Source organism: Tachypleus tridentatus, chromosome 1, assembly GCF_004210375.1.
Source record: "Tachypleus tridentatus isolate NWPU-2018 chromosome 1, ASM421037v1, whole genome shotgun sequence".
Lineage (NCBI taxonomy): Eukaryota > Metazoa > Arthropoda > Merostomata > Xiphosura > Limulidae > Tachypleus > Tachypleus tridentatus.
Window position 1 is genome coordinate 142,226,604 of NC_134825.1, and position 23,381 is coordinate 142,249,984.

The window sequence follows — 23,381 nt, forward strand, 5'->3', positions numbered from 1 at the left end:
ATGAAAAACTGATAAAATATTTCCTTCCTTTTTAAGAACCAGTATAATGCAGTTCTATGACTCGCACAGGAGTTTTTGTAGTAGGTTTGAACATAATATTCATAGCGATGATTTTTTGTTATGTTTGTGAAATAATAGTGATAGTATAAAGAACTAATCATACAATCTGAACATCAGTGTATTTTCTTATTATTAATATCTGAGAAGCTTTAGTCACTGATATTAAAGTCTTTAGTGAGGTTTCAAAAAGAAGTCTGTGTTTTAAAGTATTTTGCCAATATTAGAAATTTTGCAAAATTTCTTGGCAAACCCTACTATGAACCAGTATCGTGGTTCATGTTTGATTCTGTACTATTTGTATTGCATACTTTTAGAGGCTACGGTGATATAAAACGTTTGAAAGTGGTTAAAGCTCATGTCGAAGGGTTGGTTTTTACTAAATAAAAACAATACTTTGTCATTAGTGTTTTGTGTTTATGAGAAGCATTTTGACAATAGCTAGTAAGTTCCTACTTTTAATTTTTATTCTTCGCAGAATCTCTTCTCCAAGTAATATATGCACCTCTTCCCTGTGTCTTCAGAAGTTGGCCAGGCTGTATGGTCAGTGTATTTGAGTATTCTGTCATGTACATTGACTAGTGTATGGAATACGTGTTTTGTGGGTTAATATATCTTTGATACTTTTCTTTAATCTTAGGGAAGTGCATTAATGCATTATGATTCGTAAAGAAAATAACATTTTAATGAATACTTCATATGGAAATTCACTCTTAGAATCTTTCTCAGTAGATAAATAGCGAAGGTGAGAGCGTAAGTGTGCCGATACGTCGCTCCAGAATAAATACATTGTGACGTTAGACAAGAGCTAAAAATAAAAACTACACCTTTTGCCTAACAGATTTATAAATCTGTTTAATTCAACTGTACGTGACATAGTACAAAGCTATTATTTCATTAAATGTAAAACAATATGTTTTAATCTTAACAACACAGTGGTAAGCTTGCTTTGCGTTTGTACTAATAACTGTCACTAAATTTTGTATTTTTAATAAAACAGCCATTGATTGGTGCGTTGTTATTCCAAGTAACTTTCTTAACAGACCATTTAGAGGACACAACAGCAGAAGTGTGTGTTATGTGTTTGTGCTTGTGTTATTCTTATAGCAAAGCCACATCGGGCGATCTGCTCAGCCCACCGAGGGGATCGAACCCCTGATTTTAGCGTTGTAATCCGGAAACATACCGCTGTACTAGCGGGGGGCTCACAGCAGAAGTTACCATGGAAACGGATAGCAGCAGCTACAAGCAGACATTGTAAATTAGTAAACTGTGGAGTCGATGTATTATGTTATAGTTATACCTAATGTTAGATTAAGCCTTGAGCAGCACATGTTTGTGTTATTGATTACATCTATTTCGAGGGATTTCGTCCTTTCAACTATAATCCTATATTACTACTGTTGCCTAGTGATTAGAGCATTCGACTCGAAACCTGTGTGTCGTGAGATCGAAGTTTATCAAACATGTTCGCCCATTTATTTATGTGGCTTTTATATGTGCCATTCAATCCCATTATTCCTTGGTAAAGATTAGTTTAAAGTTGGTGGTGAGTGTTGCTCTTTGGTCATCACTTTTAAATTATGGACAACTAACACAGATAATCCTCGAATAGCTTTATATAAAATTTCAACAAACAACCATCACAGTTGTATAAGTCAAACTACTTTAGTATTACAACGAATCATATTTATCATGCACGGCGAGACATCATACGAATGGATGAAGTGGAAATTAACATATTACAATATACACATGTTTATCGTCGACAAAACATTTTCATTTAGACAGTGAAGGTGTCATTAAATTGGTTCTATAGACATGATACAAATTACAAAATATGTTTTGAACAAAATGGTTGTAGTTGGTGATTTACATGACCCAGATATTTAGGCTACAAGCCAAATAGACAAAAACTTATACGTAAAACTTTTAATTTAAGTTCAGTTGTAATGCCTTAGCCATAAGTATTGGTTATCCTTTCTGTTTTTACAGATTATGTAACAGTGAATGGAGTCCTTGACCTTTTACTCCAGTAATCATTCCGTTGCAAGCTTATGAGTTCAGCTCCGAGTAGTTGATTGTTGTCTATCACTTAGGAAGTGGGAATGAAACCAACGTACAGTAAGGAAACTGTATGAAATGGTGGAATAAATTACAATACATCTTAGTTTTTGAAACGGCGCAATTTCAAACTGGGTGTGGCCATAATTCAGCTCATTTCTACTTCGTGTGCTTTTTGTAACTTGGTAATTGTTCAAACAAAATAAAACCTACATATAGATAAATTTCTTTTTCTTTCTTTTTTGTAACCTTTGCTTCAATAACCAAGTGCACATACCTGGGTGTAATGAAATTGCGTGACTCTAACGAAATGTATGGCATCACAAGGAGAGTATTTGATGTTGGAAGTCAGGCAATAGTCATACTTTGCTTATGGGAGACATTATAGCTATGTGACTGGACCAACAGAACGGTGTAAAAACTGCTTATTTTTGAACTTTTGAAATTTATTTAGTATTTAGAAAGGATAACTGCTCATAAAACTCAGCTCAAGTGTATAATTGGATCAAAGCTCAAAGTAAAACACGAAGTAGGAATGGGTAGAACAATGGCCACACCCACCTTGAGGTTGCATCATGTCAAAAACCATCAAGCGTTGTAATGTTTTCCCGCTCATTCCTAGCTTGTTTCCTTACTTTTGTTGTTCCCATTCCTGCTTTCTAATTTTTTATTTAATTTTACCACTTCTCTCACAGTTTGTTTTAGTATTAAGTCTAAAGAATGACTGTGATCTAGACCTATTTTTCGTAGCTTTTATTAGAGCTATCCCTTGACATTTTGTGGCTTTTCATGATAATTGTCTTATAGATTTTCTTCCATTTAATCAACTCTTACTTTGGCTGGATTAATGGTTAAAGCTTCTTTGGCATATTCAGCATCACTGTTTCTAACCACAGCTCTCTTCTTGTAGTAATGTTTTCTTCAGTGAGACAAAAACTTTTTAGGGTTATCAACATAACACTTTATGTTTTTCTGTTGTTTGTTTCCCTAAAAGACATATTTTAGAAATATCACTGTTTCAAGTATAACTTTAGATGTCAATAAGTCACACTTAATTTGAAAACAATGCAAAGATAAATTATACAACTTATCGTCTAAGGCGCTGACTACTATGGTTGAATTACTTTAACCAACACAGAACTTTTGAGTAAGTTATATAGAATTGAAACCTCTGCTTTCAAAGGTTAGATAATAGCTAGAACTTAGATCGAAGGAACATATCTGGTCCACGTTTTTTTTTAGATGATACAGCTGCAGGTTGCTGTGAAGGCGGATTGTTACTTCACAACTTACAGAGCATGCTCGCAATCATAGGATATTACTACTAGTGTATCGTTAGCTCATTTAGTAGTGTTGCAAAATGGTTATTTCCAAAATCATAACTAAAATTAAGAAAAACTCTTTTAGCTGAGGTAGTGTAATTCATTCTTATCTATTTAGATGTGCATAAGGTGAAGGAAGGAGAGATCTATGCCATTTTAATAACATTAGACAGTTAGTCACTCAGTAAGACTGATAAATTTATGGTTTTGTGAAATTTTTGTTTTTACTCCGCCAATTTTTTCAAGTTCTCCTATAGTTTGTTATTATGCGGTTGGTTTGTTACTACACAATGGTATTTGTAAGGTGCTTATAATGTTTTGTTTACATACTGTTTACAGTGTGCTTCAGATTTTAACTTGTGTTGTACAACTGGTTTGCTCTCACTATATATAAGTACAGTAGTGCTTATGATATAATTTGAGTTCAACAAAATTTCTACACGTTAAATAACAAGAAGCGCACTTCAATAAATATACTGAAACAAATGTTATTTTGTTTCTTTGTTATCTAGTTTCGTTTTTACATATAATATTTATATTTTGTACATACATATCAGTGATTGATTTGAGTTGCTATAATTTTAAGAAAAAAATATTCAGTTCATTAGTTGTTTCATTCACTTAACATAAACAACGTTACATAAAATTGTCCTTGGTATGACCATGTGGGGCCAGGCATGGCCAGGTTGTTAAGACACTCGGCTCGTAATTTAAGGATACTGTGTTCGAATCCCCGTGACACCAAACAGACTCGCCCTTTCAGCCAGCGGGGCATTATAATGTGCATCTTTGCGCAAAATTCAAAAATAAAACAATGACCATGTGGGTAGAGGCAAATGACTTGCAGCCTGGGGGTCACGTCATAACAAACATGTTTGTTTTATCAGCTGTGGGAGCGTTATAATGAGACGGTTAATTCCATTATTCGTTGGTAAACGAGTAGCCCAAAATTTGGCGGTGGATGGTGATGACTAGGTGCCTGTCGCTGCTAAATTAGGAACAACTGAAGCAAAATCGAAACCTAAACTTGTTATCGTTATTTTTTCTGGCGGGGTATACTAAAGTGAATTATATTTTTTGTATTTCTTTTTCATGTGCTGCTAAAGGTTATCAAGTTCATAAAGTTTTACCATAAGTAGGGTAATGAAGATAACACAGAAGCTCAGCTGGACAAAAATAAATGATATCGAGACGCTAGCGCAAGATATCATTTACTTATTTGATTAGGTTTTTCTCCGGTTTTCACTCCTTGTATTCCTGCCAGAAATGCTAAAAGTAGAGAGATATGTTAGGTTTAATAACAGAAAACGTTTTTAAAATGCAGGTTGACTAGTACGTAATCTTGGCATGGCGCGAGGTTTAAATCGTTTTGCTTGCACTCTGAGCATCATCATTTCGAAGTCTCCTCGTCCTATGTGGTAGCTAAATCAGCCGATTGATTACACGGATGTAAGAATTCTTGGCTTACAAATATAAGGCTATTAGAGATTATTACCGAGAAGAACATAGATGGCATGTGCGTGTGCAATCTAGTTTAACCATCATGCTTTAAACAAAACGTGACCAGGTGGGCTAGGGCGTTCGATCCGTAATCTGAGGATTGCGGGTTTGAATCCCCGTCGCACCAAACATGCTCGCCCTTTCAGCTGTGGGGGCGTTATAATGTGACTGTCATTTACACTATTCGTTGGTAAAAGAGTAGCCAAAGAGTTGGCGGTGGGTGGTGATTACTAGTTGCCTTCCCTCTAGTCTTACACGTCAAAATTAGGGACGGCTAGCGCAGATAGCCCTCGATTACCTTTGCGCGCAATTCAAAATAAACAAATTAAAGAAAACGTTACTCATGTAAAATATTTTAAAACTTTAGCACGAGCAATTAGAAGCTTGAAATCTTTTGTGTTTCATTCTTTCGTCAGTCACTTCATAATACTTCTCACTTTGCAAATACAACATTGTTCAATAAATCATAAACGCACTGAAAACTTTAAAATTTAACTGATTTATTTACAAAATAAGACAACGCATTATTATTAAACATCTAAGATAACGCATTATTATTAAACATCACCAAGATTTTAACTTCTGTAATCAATGATTCATAACGAAAATCCTAAAAAGAAGGGAAAAAATCAATAATGTAACTATTTCTTACGTATAGAGGACGCCCTCTGCAATACCAAATTACGTTAAAGTGTAATGTCTAGCTGTTGTTTGTTTTTAAATTTCGTGCAAAGCTACACGAGGGCTATCTGCGCTAGCCGTTTCTAATTTAGTAGTGTAAGAGTAAAGGGAAGGCAGCCAATTACCAACGAGTAATGGGATTGATCGTACATTATAACACTCCAACGGCTGAAAGGGCGAGCGTGTTGGATGTGACAGGGATTTGAACCCGCGACCCTAGGATTACGAGTGAAGAATTTTAACCACCTGGCCATGCTGGATCCTAAACATTGTTATCTGAAACAAAAAAGATAAAATGGTCTCATACTTATTTATGTATATTTAGTAGGAAAATCAATAAAAATAGTTTTTTTTAAGATTCTTAAAAACTTATGAAAAAAGTTTTAATTTTTGTTTGTTTTCATATATTTAAAATATGTTTATAAACTATCCTAAATAAAGAGGCTCTGGGATTCACATTCAAATAAAAAAACAAACCAGATTTAACTTTTATTTGAAAGCAAATAGCCTTTAGAAATGAATATTTATCATTATTATTTTATTGGTTCTAATGTCGTCGTGAGTTTCCTTTAATGCCTTGTACTTTATTTTATTTTTAAGACATTTTCCTTTGACCTCGTGTCCTGTCAAAGTACAGTCTAAAAGAATGTCCTCCGGTGAGAAAGCGAAAATGTTTTCGATTTAAAGCGCTGGAATTAGGGGTCCGATTCCTTTCAATTAACAAAACAGATAACTCGATGTGACTGTGCTATAAGAAAACAGAAACATACCTCAAGGAATATTTGAGCAAACAAATTACAAAATTAAATCTCGATTCAACCAGATTAAGAACGTGAGTAAAAAAGAAAAAACAACAAATTCGATAAGACCAAAGAATTAAAGGTTGAAAGTAAAGGTCCTAGAAATGGTGAAATATTTCATGTAAAAACATTCTGTGAAAATTAGCAAGCACTTACATATCCTACGAATCTAATCTATAGTTATACATATTTTGCAGCATATAAACTGTAAGACATATAATAATACCAAAAATACATCTGATATACATGATTAGTCACTGAAGTTTAGTTAACGTTTCCTCTGGCGCAACGTGTTTTATGTTGCTATATGTAATTTTTTCAAAACTGACAAATCAGATGGAACACCTCCTGTATTACATTAGATCACACACGTGATTTTGACTCTGTTTTTATTCTTTTGAATTTCTATTCGGTGAATTTTGTACAAGAACCTTGATCTCCCTAGCGAAAATATAAGTCAAGGAAAGATAGAGAATTAACTTTATATATTTGTTTATGTTACTGAAGTAATTGTCTATAAATCAATGTTATAAATGTCCTAGTTTTGTACTCGTATAAAACGATGTACATTAAACGTCTTCACTTTTGCACTAGTATATGCGTAAAAGTGCCACTGTACAATTAGCTTACAGGAATATTTATTCTCCATGTGAGCTAGCACGCATACATGTGCAGACTAATTGACATACATTGCTCTTTCAATTAACAAATCAATATAACCTGTTTTAAAATCATAAGTTTATCTTTGCTGTTGTTGTTTCTCTTGGGTGTATAAAAAAATTATTCTTAGATCTGTTTATAGAAATCAAGTTATATATGATAGTTTACCGTGACATGTGTTCAAAATATGCTGCCAAACACTGGCATTGATATATAAATGATATCTTACAAATTTATTTTTTTATATACGCCATTTCAAAAATGTTAAGCTTTCAGATACAAATAATATACTTCTTGCCCTCTTTACAAAAGTTATCTTATCCGCAGGAGATTATCAGGGATCAAAAGCCACAAACTTTCCATCCGCGAGAAGGTCGCTTGGTTGAAGAGTAAGTTGTTGAATTTTTCATTATATTCGGTATTGTTTCATCTAGTTATCGATGTCATATTTAGTTTAGTCCTGATTTAAAATATTTTGAACATAAATAAAAATGCTTCTATTTCAATATCATTAGAGAAGCAACACGCTTTGTAAATTCGTGTTTGTTCTTTTAAATCCATATATCTAAGTCGGTTATCAACAAGCATTTGTTCGTTTCATATCAAAATAAGTAATAAGTAGGTGTTTTATTTTTGGTTTATAGAAAGACTTCAAATAGTCTTCACAACCAAGATGCAAAACTATATGATTAAAATGTGAACTGGATTATTTCTTATTGTTTTGCGAAAGAATATGAAATTAAAGCGAGTATTCATAGTTAAATATATAACAGCATGTAACAAGTGTTTCATCCATCACTACACAATAATCATATCTGTTAAGTTGAAGTAATTGAATATTAAGTTTGAATTAAACTTCATTATATATATATAGACACACACAAGCAGAATTTTTAAAAGAATTAATTTTATAAAGACAAGTATAGATCGATATACACGTAACCTAGTAAACTATAGTATTGTAGAAAATGTTAATACTACAAAAAATGTCGAGACAAGAAATTCAAGACCAGAAAAACTGAGTCATTTAAAGTTCACAAAATATTATCCCTACTTTGACAAATCAGTATAATTATGTTAGGCTGAGCTAAAGTAGGGATACGTATTTTTTTTTTTAATTTTACGTAATAAGTTTATGTTGTTTTTACCTTTTTGTTTTAATATTTTTGTACCATTAAAGCTTTCTATATTGCTACAGCAAAGTAGGTTACTTTTATATCGTTACATATTAAGATTTAGCCTGGACGAGCTTCTAATTTAATACGTTAAGTACGACAAGTTGAAATAGCCTGAAAATGAGTTAAATTGAAATATAAATTTAAAGTTAGTTGAATGTCAATATGTATTAAATTTATGATGTTTGTTAACATGATTGATACACATAATGTTCTTTCTTAATATAAATATATTTTAATAAATATACAATAATACAAGTTATACTAACAGTTTTAAAATAAATATATAATAGTAAATTCGTCACACATCCTTCCTTAGAGACATAAGAATTGAAGTCATACAACTTTTAACTCAGACGTTATATACATATATATACTTTGATAACAGTACATCAAAATATAATAGATTGTCAAAGAATTATACAACTTCAATAATCATGACAGTATATAAAACAATAAAAATAACCTTATGATCATAAAATTACATAGCACGTGAAAATGCATCGGTAAAAATGCTATACTTTTTTCTAAAGACCCAAAACAATGAACAATCACACGACTGAGTTGTTCTTCAAAAGCTGAGATAAGTTTCAAAATAGCAACAAAATTTCTGGTTAGGTTTTTCCAACTAACTGATAGGTATGACAAGTTTTACAAAACTGAGAAATATTTCGCTTCAAATTTGCCCAAAAGAAATGTATCGTAATTTATATGTCTTTTTAACACCAAAATTACCTTCCATGGACAGTTCATGAGCAACTGGCTATATTTCATAACGATATGCTCTTGGAATAAAGATATGATAAATTACAGACTAGTCCTCTGAAAATCGCGCATCTGGTGGTCTCTGTTTGATCGTAAGGTCACTGTTTTTTGAAAAAAACAAAACATTTGGAACGTTCTCCTGTTTATATTTTCGGAGTGCATATTTAAATAATGAAGATATCCAGGGATCCTTTCTTTCTCAGCGATCAGTTCACTTTTAGCAAACGGAACTTCAACAGGTGAACCAAATCTCTCACGTTCATCATTTTTACTCTCTAAGGAAGAGTAAAAACGGATTAACAATTACAGATAAGGATGAAGAGATCTACGCTAAACCTGACCTATATGATACAAAACATGGGCCGAATCCTGATGAAAAAGAAATTTGATGTAGTGGGTAGACATTGTCATTTACAGAGGGATGTCTGAAATAAATCTATAATATCGTCCTCTAAATACGTGTTTTTGTGTATTTTTGCCTTAATTTCTTAGCCTGAGTTTGAGTTCCAGTGCATGAGGGAAACACATCGGGATTCTTCTAAAAATAGCATCAACCTTACACGAAACAGTGTTTGACTCGTTAACCATAGCGATTTGGCAATAAGTTTGGCAAGTCAAATCGTTTCCCAAAAATATAACGATACATCCTTAATTGGCAGAGTAGGTCTTACTCCAACCACAATTGGTCCTGAAACTAGTTCTGATGCTGAATGAATATTATGAAAAGGAACACTAACAAAGCCACCCACAACACACTAAACAATAACAGATTCACCAGAGGCATAACTCGAATCCAAAGGCAATTTTCCCCTAACAGCTATGATTGAGTTGTCCAAGTATCACGTAGAATACGACTGGGTATGGGATTGGCAGTGCCATTTGTGAAAGACACAGAACCAATAGGTACAAAAAGTCTAAATTCCTCTGTAACTACATAAGTCTGTACATCAGTGGTTGGATCAACACCATCGAGTGATGTTGTGAGATTATGTCCATACGTGTACACAAACGCACTGGGAGTTGCCTCCCTTTATTTTATCAAACAGTAACAGTCGAACGTAAGATGATCAGATTTTTATAAATATTGCAGACAAGCCTTGATAATTCGATGAAGTTTTATTTTGATTGTTAAAAGATTTTTGAATAAAAGAGCTGAAGTTTTAGAACAATCCTTAACTTTAGTAGATTGAGCAGATACGGGATTTTACTCCGATGTCGAAAAATTTATTTTTTATAAAAAGTGATTTTATGTGTTAAAGAGCAGCTGTATCCTGTAATATTTCAACTTTCTTTTCATTCAAGTAAGTTTTTAGGTTGTCACAGGCACAGTGCTTATAGTTTTCAAATAAACATATTTCTCGTGGGCAAATTCCATATCACGTTGATTATCTCGCTTGTGATAACCTCGAAATATTTGGTGTAAGTTTCTAGTACTAACTCGCTTACTTTGATAATAGCTGCTTTCAGAGAAAGAGCAGCATACGTTTCTTGTACTTGACCAGTTAAAATACTAGTTGTAATAATAATGACCAATTTTCGGTGAGCCATTCCACAATTTGGCCAACCTTCTTAAACTGTTGAAAATATTTATGAACTTCATTTTCATTAAATGGTGGTACTTTAACATATCGATTGAATACCAAATTCTTATTGTGCCTTGATTGATCAGATTTGAGTCCAATTTTCATTTTTCACCCAAATTTCATTCTCGGTTTCGATGCGAGCTTGTCCGCCCTCGAAGCTTTAACTTCCACTTTCAGCTTTGATACAAACTTGCTCTTTCTGGGCTACGACATGGGCTTGTTTAAGCTCGATTGTTTGAGTCGATCCAACTTACCTATATCATTCAACTCTGATTGCCTAGTGGAGACATTAGAGTATTTTCATAATGCTTTCTCAGATAATAGATGATCATCCAATAGTATTTCAATAATATACTTTTAAGTTCATTTTTTCTCACTGATTTATTAATTTCTGTTTCGAACAATTCACTTTTGTTACACCTTTCTAGTTGTTCAAGAAAATATTGATAATCAGAAGTGATCATATCTTGTTGGTATCGATAAATATAAATTGAATTAAAATTTGAATTTTAAATTATTATTTATTATTACATATTACACTTTGAAAATAGCCTGATATTGAGTTAAATTGAAATATAAATTTAGAAGTTAATTAAATGTGGAGATGTATCTAATTTACGATGTTTCCTAACAAAACACATGAACACAATTTTCTTTTTAACACAAATACATTTTAATATACAAATAATAATACAATTTATAGCAACGGTTATTACAAATAATGATTCAAATACAAAGGTTTTACAAATTTAAAAACACTATTTAATGTTCTCTTTGAGCTGGAAACTTCCTTGATATCTTATCGAGGGTTTAGGATGAGCATGTTAATTCTGAGTTGATATAAATAGATTCCACCTAACGGGAAGCTAATTAACTCTTCACATGTGAATTTTTCAAAGCTGAAGGTGTAAAATGTCTTCGTAGAAATACGAAGTTAGTCCACTCAAGTTAAACGGTTTGTAACGTTCGAAATCTATAAGCATTCCTTGTTAATTTTATGTATTTCCACGATTTATAAGTGTTTTTCACAATTAAATTTCCGAGGTTTATAGTATACCAACAGCTGCAAACCAACAATATAAACTATCTCATGGCACGTCGATTTATAAACTTTAGACGAGTTGGCCCCAAAAAACTTGAAGATAGACTGATGCTTTAGTAATTCATATATTGTTGATTCCTACACTTTAGAATCTTCTACAAATTTAATGAATAGTCGGGAATTTCGTAATAAACATTTAACAGTATAAGTTATATGCATTTCTAAATATATATTTCGCTGAAACAAACATCGGTATTAACACAGATATATAATAATGAATACTTGTCTTTATAAAATGTTAATTCATTTTTCTTTTACTTGTTTTTGTCCTTTTCATTAGCAATATTTTTACGCACTAGCAATACCAAACTTGGGGCACGCGTATGCTCGGTACAACGCTAAAATCAGGGGTTCGATTCCCCTCGGTGGGCTGAGCAGATAGCCTTTGTGGCTTTGCTAAAAGAAAAACACACAAACGTATGCTCGGTTTGATTTTAATACTCGTCAGGGTCTTTACCAACCTACCCTCAAATTTAATTAGGTGCCCAAAGTAGTGTATCGTTAGCTTCATAATATACACTAGTATTGTTTTCAGTAAAAAAAAAGGCATAACTGAGACCCCAAACAGAAGAGTTTTGAGAAGGAATTAGAATAAGATTCGTCATTTTTTCTGTACGTTTGTGTGGAAAATCCACTTACTTTAGTACTTCTGTCTCATCACAATTCCTACCATTAATTATTATTAATATCATACTTAATGATACTGATGTTTAGAAAAATTATATCAGAATTTTGTATTTAAAAAAATGGTATACCCAACATCATGACTGACTAGCTTTGTTGTAAAGTGAGGAGAGGCAAAAAAAAGCCAAGTCAGTTTAAAATAGTTATCATTAAAAGTGCTAGGCGCTATATTACATAGTAGATAGCTATATGTTCTTAAAAACCAAATGTTCTAAATCTAACAAAATCTTAATCTTATGCAAACCACGAAAGAGCTGAGTTGTAATACGCAAGAATAACAAATTAATTTAGATAGAATTTGTTTGTTGTTACTGAGCACAAAACTACCCAGTGGGTATCAAAACTCGGTTTCTAGCAAAATAAGTCGGCAGATAAACCGCTGTGCTACTGGGGGGGGGGCAGTTAGCTTAATAAAAGAAAACGAAATTAACAAATATATTAGTGAAACGAATTAAAGCTATAGTTGTTTATCATGATATAATTGTTATGATTGGATATCTAAAAAAAACTACAATTGCAATGTAGAAGCAAGAGTTATTACAACTGTAAATATCCAACCTAAATTAATGTAACATAAGAAAAAAAATTAAAACAATTACTTTCAGCCATGTTAATGTTCTATAAAGATTAAAATTTAAGGGAATATAATATTTTTATATACAAATTCAATAAAAGTTTTATTTGTATTATAATCAGAGTAACTATGCTACTTCAAAAAATTATTAGTATCAATTTACAAACCTAACAATTGTTCGATACAAGTTGGTGAGTTCAGGTGTGTTACAATTATATATTATTGCAGTTTCTCATATATGCAATGGATCCCAAATTTCTACATATCCAGTGTAAAGCTGGCAGTTTTATCGTACACATAAACTCATAATTGTATTGAAACATGAATTAATTATAGGCCAAATGAAATAGACAAAGTCCTCAATCAAGCACATGAGACATTGTTTTAAATTTAACTGTGCAAAAATACCACAGTGATATTGTAGAATGTGGTGGCAAAAATTTTCTTTAAAGTGTGTTAGTTTTCAGTACATTTCTGTCATACAATAAAACCTTCGCAAGAATCTTCGGGAATTTGCATCTCAATGGCAAAAAATTTACTCTATATACTAATCTTACTAATCTTTATAATCTTAATTATAAAGGGATTGTCTTTCACATGATTATAGATTACTTTGTGTTTAAGCCATAATATCACAAGTAATAAATCTTTAATTCCTTAAATAAAGTTAGGTTTTGGTAATGAACAGTCGAATTGTTCATGACATTTTTATAGTCTATATAATAAAATAGTGTATGTTAAGGTTTATTTGTATTTAAGCACAAATATGCACAATAGGTTATCTCTGTTAAGGAAACCATGCTAAGGAAAAGAACAAGAAAAGTATTTTAAACATTATCTGAGTATTTACCAGATTCCTGAATACTTTATATAAGAATATTAACGTGTAAGTGTTTTGAATATAAATAATTTGAAAACATTCCTTAGTATGAAAACATTCTAAGTAGTGACTCAGTCACCTTCGTCTAGAAATACTGAAACGAAAGTATTCATAGAAATTTATAAAATGTTAAAAAGCATACTTTATTTCTGATCATTACTTAAAGCTTTGAACTTTCTTATCGTTATTTTTATAATGTACATATCAGAAAACAACTGAAGATGCTGAACTTTAATTAGTTCATTTGAAGAAGAACTTATTAATTAACGAAATAAAATCTTTGAAACAACTAATGTCTGAAGGAATTAACTAAAAAAAATTAATTTTCAGAGTAAGAACGTGAGACTTCTATTTATAAACCCTATGTGTAAAGTGAATGAAACTTACTTTTTAATTTTAAAAAATGCGTGTTTGCGATGCAACTTTTCACACCTGTCCCCAGTGGCTTAGCGGCAAGTGTGGCTTCTTATATTGTTGTTGTTTGAATTAAGCACAAAGCTGCTCAATGGGCTATCTGTGCTCTGCCCACTATGGGTATCGAAACCCGGTTTTAAGCGTTATAAGTCCGCAGACATACCGTTGAGCTACTGGCTTCTTATAACGCTAAAAGCCCGGTTTTATAGTGGTGTTGAGCACAGTATTGATAGCCCAATGTGCAGCTATATGTTTAACAATAAATAAATAATTAAAACCTTTTCATCTAAAGTATAATTCACGATCCACAGTTCTTCGCTTCCACAAACAGAAAAACAATAAATTAAAACTGGCTATTGAAATTAGACCTCTACATGTAACAGGTAAAAACTAACATTTTAGTTCCATAATAGAGGTATGCCTACACAGGCAGCATAATCAGAGCACTGGGGGAATGTGTTACCAATTTTGAGCTGGTATCAAAGTATTTCTTTGAATAAAGAAATGAGTATTGTGTATACCTTCAGTTTAATTCTGACGGTTAATGAAGCAATAAAGATGCCCTAGTAGTCGTTGTCTCCTTACCTCCAAATTCAAATATGTTTCGTAGCTCTTACAACTGTGCGAATGGAATAAAGAAACCTAAGTTGAATAAATCAATAACACACGGAGAAAGAATAGAAATCTGGAATTTACTTTCCTAACCTTAATAACGTAGCATACGGTGTTCTTTTACAATAAGTGTTCAATATAAATGTTATAAGGTTACTTTGAATCTTATCTAATACTCATGAGCATATTATATAAAATGATTTTGGCAAGTAGTAAGATTGAAAACTGGTATAATGATTAAATTAACTTGAGAAAAGTTATTTACTTTAAAAATGGCTTCAGTAGTTCTGAAATAACAGATTCTGAATAATGACAAAATAATGCGTTTGAAGGAGACGTTTTTCAGTTTATAAGATATTCTAACCATACATCTGTTTTATCAAAGAAAAGTTTCTGTGAAAATTCAGATCCGGTAGCGATCCCCAAATGACAATGTTTCTTATGTTCAAACTACTCCAGAACAGTGACATCCAATATTTCGTGATATTTAGGCATTTCTAATACAATAAGGCCCGGCATGGCCAGGTGGATAAGGCAATCGACTCGTAATCTCAGGGTCGCGGATTCGAATCTTTGTCGCACCAAACATGCTCGCCCTTTCAGCTGTGGAGAGTGTTATAATGTGACGATCAATCCCACTATTCGTTGATAAAAGAGTAGCCCAAGAGCTGGCTGTGGGTGGTAATGACTAGTTGCCTTCCCTCCGGTCTTACATTGCTATATTAGGAACGGCTAAACGAAGATAGCCTTCGTGTAGCTTTGCGCAAAATTAAAAACAACCAAACAAATAAACCAATCAATACAATAATTCTATATTCTCCAAACAAAATTAAGGCTATATATTTTTGTGAATATTCATAATTGAGAAACAAACAAACTGTGTCTTCTAAGAGACAGAACCAAGCACCAGAATAACATCTGAAACAATGCACTTGCTTGCAGCCAGATTTTGTTGTTGTGCACCACGTTTTTATTCTTGATTTAACTTCCGTTAATTATAATTAAAATCTATTTTCACCAATGAACTCAACATGCTGTTTATATTCATATTATCCCTTTGTGAAAATTATTTCTGTAAATTCGATACAATTTAAAAATTAACATAAACTGAAACATCTGGGACTCGCTTTAGTTGTTAGACAGAATGGCTTTATAAGTTTTTGTTGTTATACAAATGTACTCATGAGAACTGAAGAAGAAAGCAGGCCTTTTATACTGAGGTTACATTTTCCAAACAAATTTTCTTTTACTACAGTAGTTGAAGTCTGTAATTAGTGTTAATATGTTCCCTGTATTAGGCGTACTATATTATTTATTTATTGGTACTTTCATTAACAACATTGGTTATACTACTTATTATATTGAAGTTTATTTCTTGTTTTATATTTATTGATCATCATAATACTTTTAGTGTAAAGACGGTTTTGCATTGTTAACTTAGTAGACGTATTTATGACTAGTTTGATTCTCCTAAACTGACTTAGGCCTGACATGGCCTAGCGCGTTAAGGCGTGCGCTTCGTAATCTGAGGGTCGCGGGATCGCGCCCGAGTCGCGACAAACATGCTCGCCCTCCCAGCCGTGGGGGCGTTATAATGTGATGGTCAATCACGGCGGTGATTGAATTTCGCCCAAAGCATCTTGAAGGCTATCTGCGCTAGCCGTCCCTAATTTAGCAGTGTAAGACTAGAGGGAAGACAGCTAGTCATCACCACCCACCGCCAACTCTTGGGCTACTCTTATACCAACGAATAGTGTGATTGACCGTCACATTATATCCAGGTGGACTAAGGCGTTCGACTGCTAAATTAGGGAGGTGTCAAAAACATGAAGAAAGTAATATTTTTTTAGATGGTACAGAACTTTTGTTAGCTGCTGTGGATTAGCATATCACTTTAATAAAATGAGATAGAAAATAAAAATCAATCTTAAAATAAGACCTTTAATAGGTGTCGCTTGAGTGACAACAATTATATAATATTCTTCATTACAGGAAACAGCAAGATTGGAGTGCTCATCATATTAAGAAAAACAACCATTCTTTAGCTTGCAAGTCCAGATCAGTCTCTTCACTAGAAGATGGCACTGAGGAATCAATGTCCTTAACACATTTCGAGAATCTGTCGAAAAATGCAATTCTTTCAGGTTTAGAATATACAGAAAAGAAGCTCCTTCTAAAATGGAAAAATAAGAAAAACAATGTAGAACTTGACAAAACAGTAGCAAAATATTTTATTAACGGTTCTGCGAATAACAAAAGACGTACCAACAAAAGGTTACTCTTGCATAAAATTATATTATCTGATACTTTGTTTGATTTAGTATCCCTACAATTAATAGACTTTGTTAACAGATACGTATTTAATAACTTTTTCCTCAGCATTGCTAATTACAATAGCAATATCAATGAAACATCAAGTATAATTTTAGAAGAAGCTACGCAAACCACTATAAGTGAACATTTCACGTTCTTTCAAATGGAACAACTGGCTACAAATGGTAGAAAAAATAAATATGGGGAAATAGAATATCCTGATAATCAGACATACTTTTCAAGTTCTAAAGACAAAACCTCTAGTGATGAAGACAGTAAGTTGTGTCCTTCTGTGGAGAGAGAAGATAACACCAACTTAAAAAATATCCTAATCAAGAACTTCGAAGGTATTTATAAGTCAAGTGTCGTTAACATTTGTCGTTATAATGAAGAATATGCTGAGGAAGAAAACGTAACAAGGCTTAGTGAAAACGAACAGTCTACAATTGAGGACTGTCACGAAACAGTAGCATTATTAAAGACTATGGATTTTCCGATGAGCATTTCCAAAGAACTGGTTGAACTAAGTTTGAAGAGAAAATATGGTATGAAGAAATATCTAGATCGATATGAGAGGTCCAGATGCAAATTGATTGACCAAAAGGACAGAGTTTCAGTTCTCCACACTAAATTCTTTACTCCAATAAAAAAGACAAATCACTCTCCAGAATTATCTGATAGATCTTCTGTTGACATTGCTATGAGGTCAATCTCCTCTGAACCTCCTGTTAAAAGTAAGCAAACAGATCATTTCGGCCTCCAAGAGGTTAGCGAGTCATGTGCTGATGGTGTATCCGCCGCAGCAAATTTAGAATCTTCGCGAACTACACTTGAAGAGGTGCCAACAAATATGCCACTGAGCTCGGAGACTATATATTCTGATTTAACGAGTGATATAACGCATGGAAACTTCCAGACAAGCAACAAACATTCCACATTAAAAACGACTACCATTCAAGTCGTGCACCAACAAAAACCTAGCTGTTTCGTGGCACCGATTTTCCAACAGGACAAGTCTGTATACTGGATAGAAACTTGTCTTTATCAATGGGCCATCAATAACGTAAACGTTTCTTCTTCTTTAAATAACAATATCATAACTAACAATGTTATTCATAAAAATATGACTGAAAATATCATTAAACCATTGATTTCTGAATTCAATATTACAGCAACAACTTCGAACAAGGAGAAACCCTCACACTCAAAAGAAACTTTTAATAATTTTGATGTTTGTAACATCGAAACAGCCATACCTGTAAGCGATCAGTTTACAATAGAATGTAATTTAACAGACTGGTATTTACAGGTAAGTTTTGTTTTATATCAATAAAGTTTTCATAGGTTAAAAAGTTACATTTTTTTCTATTTTATGACCTATAATGTCATAAAGAAATTAATATTGTTTAAAAAAGAATGTTATTATTCTTACCCCTAATATCAATTTCATGTTAAAATAAGCCCATTATAACCTCCCATTACAGTAGTGTTTTTATACCGAAACAAAATATGACCTTCTTTTAATACACTATTTGTTAAAGAAGCTATTAATTTTGTCCTTGTTAAACATTAGTGGCATTTGTGACTTTGAAATCCAACTCCAAAAGTTGATAATATTTTGGAAATAGGATTTAACAAAAAACGATTTTTATGATATGAAAGCACCCCGAAGTTTTCATGGAATAATAACAACAGTTTTCTATGTAACTCAATAAATACATCAAAAACATATTTTCTTACTCCTCCACCATGTGAGTTATTTGACAAGTTTCTTAATTCATGCCTTCAATTACTGGAACTGTATTATAAAAATACTTCAAATATTAATAAAATGTCATATCAAAACAACGCACATTATTGAATATCAAAATATTGTATATACATTTAAGTATTTTATACCTAATACTAACAGATAATTTCGTATATTTGAAAACCAGATAAAATTTTTATTTGACCTTGATTACTTTTATACCATATATACAGCTACATACAATCTGTAATTACTTTGACAGACTTAGCATTGGTTATATCAAAGAACTTAAAGCATTTTGTACTGTTGTTTACTATTAATCACATAACTAACTAATGAAGGACCTAATAGAGTGCAACCATCCTAATTAATGTTGTGCAGTGCAATTTAAGGTTAATAACGGATCCTAGTGACAAAGATGATAAATACAACTATACACAGTGAATTATTTGTACAGATTCTTCGAATTTTTACAAGTGTTTATTATGATAAATGTTAGAGGAAATGTTTACGTATCAAAACATTCTCGCTTAGAATGAAGAATATAGATTTCGGAGTGACTTGGGTATTGAGCACGTGTGTAATGATTGTCTTGGTTTACACCTTATATATCATTGCTGTTGTCGATGTCTAAACAGTTAGATAGAACATTAATCTCGTATGGTTTTACTTAGAGTGGTTTTCTTTAGTGTATTTTTCGTAACAGTACTTTAGTGACAGACCATTAAAATCTGTAATGGTGTATACGATACGCTGTCATATTTTACGTATGAAAACAGAAGGTTTCCTTCTCTTAGTAATATTTTGAAACAAATCCAAATCTGTTATTGTTGTCAAAAAATGGAAGAAATCATTCCATTTTAGTTCAGGTAGCAGCAATATCAGAAGGTCACAGGATTGAGCTGGTACTTTTAGATGTGACCATGTTATAGCTATGACAGTCACTTGTGGTATTCTGTCACCACGTAGATAGTCGCCGCTGGTTTTTCTCTCTACAGGTAACATTTATAAATTATGTATGGCTAAGTCTGAAACATAAGTGTTTCTATTCTGTCTGTTTGGTTTAACATCTTGTAAAGAGACGTTCAGGTTGAAACTACCATCTATCAATTGCTTTTACTTGCTTACTTTGCTAGTTCTATGTCTTATACAGGTTGTTCGGAAAGTCACTGTGCAGTTTTGTAATCATATTTTATTCAGTCTATTTCAAGCCAGCAATTGATAGCGGTGTTTAGAAACAAAATAAGAAGGATCCAGGCCTATGTTGATGCCAATGAGGGTCACTTTCAACATTGTTTATAATTGTCATTCATATTTACCTCCCGTATTCTATATTGAAACATGTCTGTTAATAAATATATAAGTGCACATTGACTTTCTGAACACCCTGTATTCGACATATATATTCTAATACTTGGAATAAACGTGTTATCTTTGTTTTTTATTTTTTGATATTTTCTTTCAGATGTTATGGGTACACTGTGAACTTGTTGTTACCAAACCAAGTTTCAGTTTTTTTATTCTTTGTTATCGGTTTCTTCTTGTTGATCACGTTAAATAAATATTTCTGTAGGTCTCTTAATTTGTAAACTATAAACATATTTCACTATACACTGACTCAGTTTGCTTTTTTCCCATTAATTTCGCATACCTAAACCACAGAGATGACGTAACTAAGGTCTGTATGAGCAGTGCAAAACAAGATGATATGTTTTACAAATTTCAAATGGACTCCAACACAAACCTATTATTAACTCGCACGCTCCAGCACTTCAAGCACATCTTGGACGCTGGTTCACCCAAGCTCGTGACATGTGGATAATAAACATTGTTGCCTTCATGCTAATTTCGAAAATCATGCTACTGACTGACTGAATGAATTGTTTATGTTAAATTAATCTAATTTGAAATTGAAAAATCTATACCTTTTAACAATTTTAAAAGTACTCTAGACATAGTTCTCAGATTCGCTAGAAGTCCTTCCTGATAGTGCAGCATACCATGTCCCACAGTCTCTCTAAAGCAACGCAATGTTTTGATCATGTGATTAGTCATACCTGAAAAAACTCAAATGTTCGCTGTGTTTCGTAACGATATTTTTCATTGCCCTAAAAAAGTTCATTGATGTATAAACTATGTGAAGCATTTCAGGTTATAATCAGTGGCATATCGTGGCCAATGGCTTTGGTTTATCACACTTACAAACATTGTGTTTACATATATATTTTTACGTATTACAATTTATCATAGATGCATTACGAATTCAAATAACTAGAGTTAAAGGATATTTGAAAATTAAATGTCGATATGTATCAGATTTATGACATTTGTCAACAAGATTGACAATCTTGTGTACTGACAATACACACAGTTTTCTATCTTAAAACAATTATTTTAATATGCAAACAATAATACAATTTTTAATAACGCTTAATACAAATAATGATTTACATACAAAAGTTTTACAAACTTGGAGAAATATTGAGTCTAATATCTGATCCGTAACTTCTTTGATATCCTATCAATGGTTCAAGATGAGTAAATTAATTTCGAGTTAATATCGGTACATTTCTCTCAACAGGGAGCTAACAAGCTCTTAATTGATCATACGCTGATAACAAGTCGACATTTTTACCGATGAAGGTATGTAATGTGTTACATATGTTTATCTCAGACGAGTTTCATATTTATTATGTTATATATTACGATTTCAGATAGCTAGAAATTTGAATTAAAAGTTACTTGAATATCGATGTGTATTAAATGTATGATATTTACCAACAAAATTTATTCACACAGTTTTCTTTTTTAAGACAAATATCTTTAAGTATACTGACAATAACACCATTTATAATAACAGTTATTACAAATAGTTATTAGAAATAATAATTTATATATAAAAGTTTTGCAAACTTACAGACAATACTGACTCTTTTATCTGGCCTGGAATTGAATATTTTATCGACGGTTCATGATGAGCGAACGAATTTTCAGTTGATATCAGTACACTTCACTTAATGGCTAGCTAGCTAGCTCTCATTAAGCAAAATAAAGTTTCATTTTGTTGAAAATATCTAATGTATTCGAAGAAATACTAATTTTCGAAATTAATTTTGTGAAGTAAAACGGGTAATAATGCTCAAAATCTACAAATGTTCCTGATTAAATATCTGCAGCCTCCCGATTATTAAGCGCTTATCACAGTTATAGCTTCCGAGACTTATAGTATACTAAATGTAACAAACCAACAACAATATATTTTCTCTCACCGTATTGCATTGGTTATCTTTATAAGCTTGAGAGTAGGGTTTTCAGCTAAGGCAACAATACTGGTATTTTACGTACACACGTAATGCATTATTGATTTTTACCCTCGAGAATTTAGGGAATGAGCGAACATTTCGCAGTATACATTTACCGATATAAATTACGTTTATTTCCAAATATAACTTTAAGAGAAACATCAATATTAGAATAAATATGTAATAGTGAATCCGTTACGAATGCTTAAAAATACTAACGTCTAATATTAATCCGCTGAAGTTAAACGGATTATAAAGTACGAATTCTATAATCGTTCCTGGTCAATATCTGTAGTTCCTGGTTAATAAGCTTTAATCTCAGGTATAGTTTCCGAGGTTTATTGCTTGCCAACTGCAGCAAACTAATAATTTATATACACTGTCTCTGGAAGCGTTGCGTTAATTGCGTTTTATGCACGTAAGGTGAGTTTCTAAGAATTTTAGCTTGCACAACAATACTGACCATACGCTAGTGTTTTTGCACATATATATCGCTGATTCTTACAGTCGGGAAACTTCTAGAATTTTAGTGAATAGGCGGGAATTTTGCAATACACATTTAACATTATACGTTACATTTATTCCTAAATATAAATGCACCTTATACAAACGTCAATAGTAAAATAAACACATTTAATAGTGTATTTGTCACACACACACACACATATATATATATTTATTTATATATATACTTGTATAACAGTAATCAAAATATATCTAACGTACCCTGATAGGCTGAATTGTCTCTGCTGTACCAATCATCAGAGACGACACAGTTTTTCAAAACTGCAGTAGCTATATATTTCTGCTAATAATGGATAAGACTCAAATATTTTTATATTAACTAAAACGCTATTTCTTGGATTCTTCTAAGGCTGGTCTACCACTGGTAAACGGAAAATACGCCACTGGTTCTAATACAATAGGGAATCCTTATTAGTCTCGGTCCTTGAAATTATTTTGGGAGGATTAAAGTAACTTAATACATGAGAATTTTTTTGTTAGCTATCTTTTTTGTGCGCCAACAATAACAACGAGCGTACAGTTTGAGTATATTACTCATCAGTATCTTTACCGGCCTACCCTCAAATTGACATTACTTTAGACAGGGTTAGAGTAACTTGATTTATGAGATGTTTGGTA

General features: G+C 32.3%; 1 protein-coding gene across 1 annotated transcript in view; it reads left to right on the top strand.

Moving 5' to 3' along the window:
- LOC143233231 (uncharacterized) overlaps nt 1-23,381 on the top strand; it is a 106,839-nt gene that overhangs the window by 69,853 nt on the left and 13,605 nt on the right. Inside the window, exons 3-4 of the mRNA XM_076469226.1 lie at nt 7,412-7,473; nt 16,866-18,495. Of these exons, the coding sequence (XP_076325341.1) occupies nt 7,412-7,473; nt 16,866-18,495 (1,692 nt within the window). The remainder of the gene's footprint in view (nt 1-7,411; nt 7,474-16,865; nt 18,496-23,381) is intronic.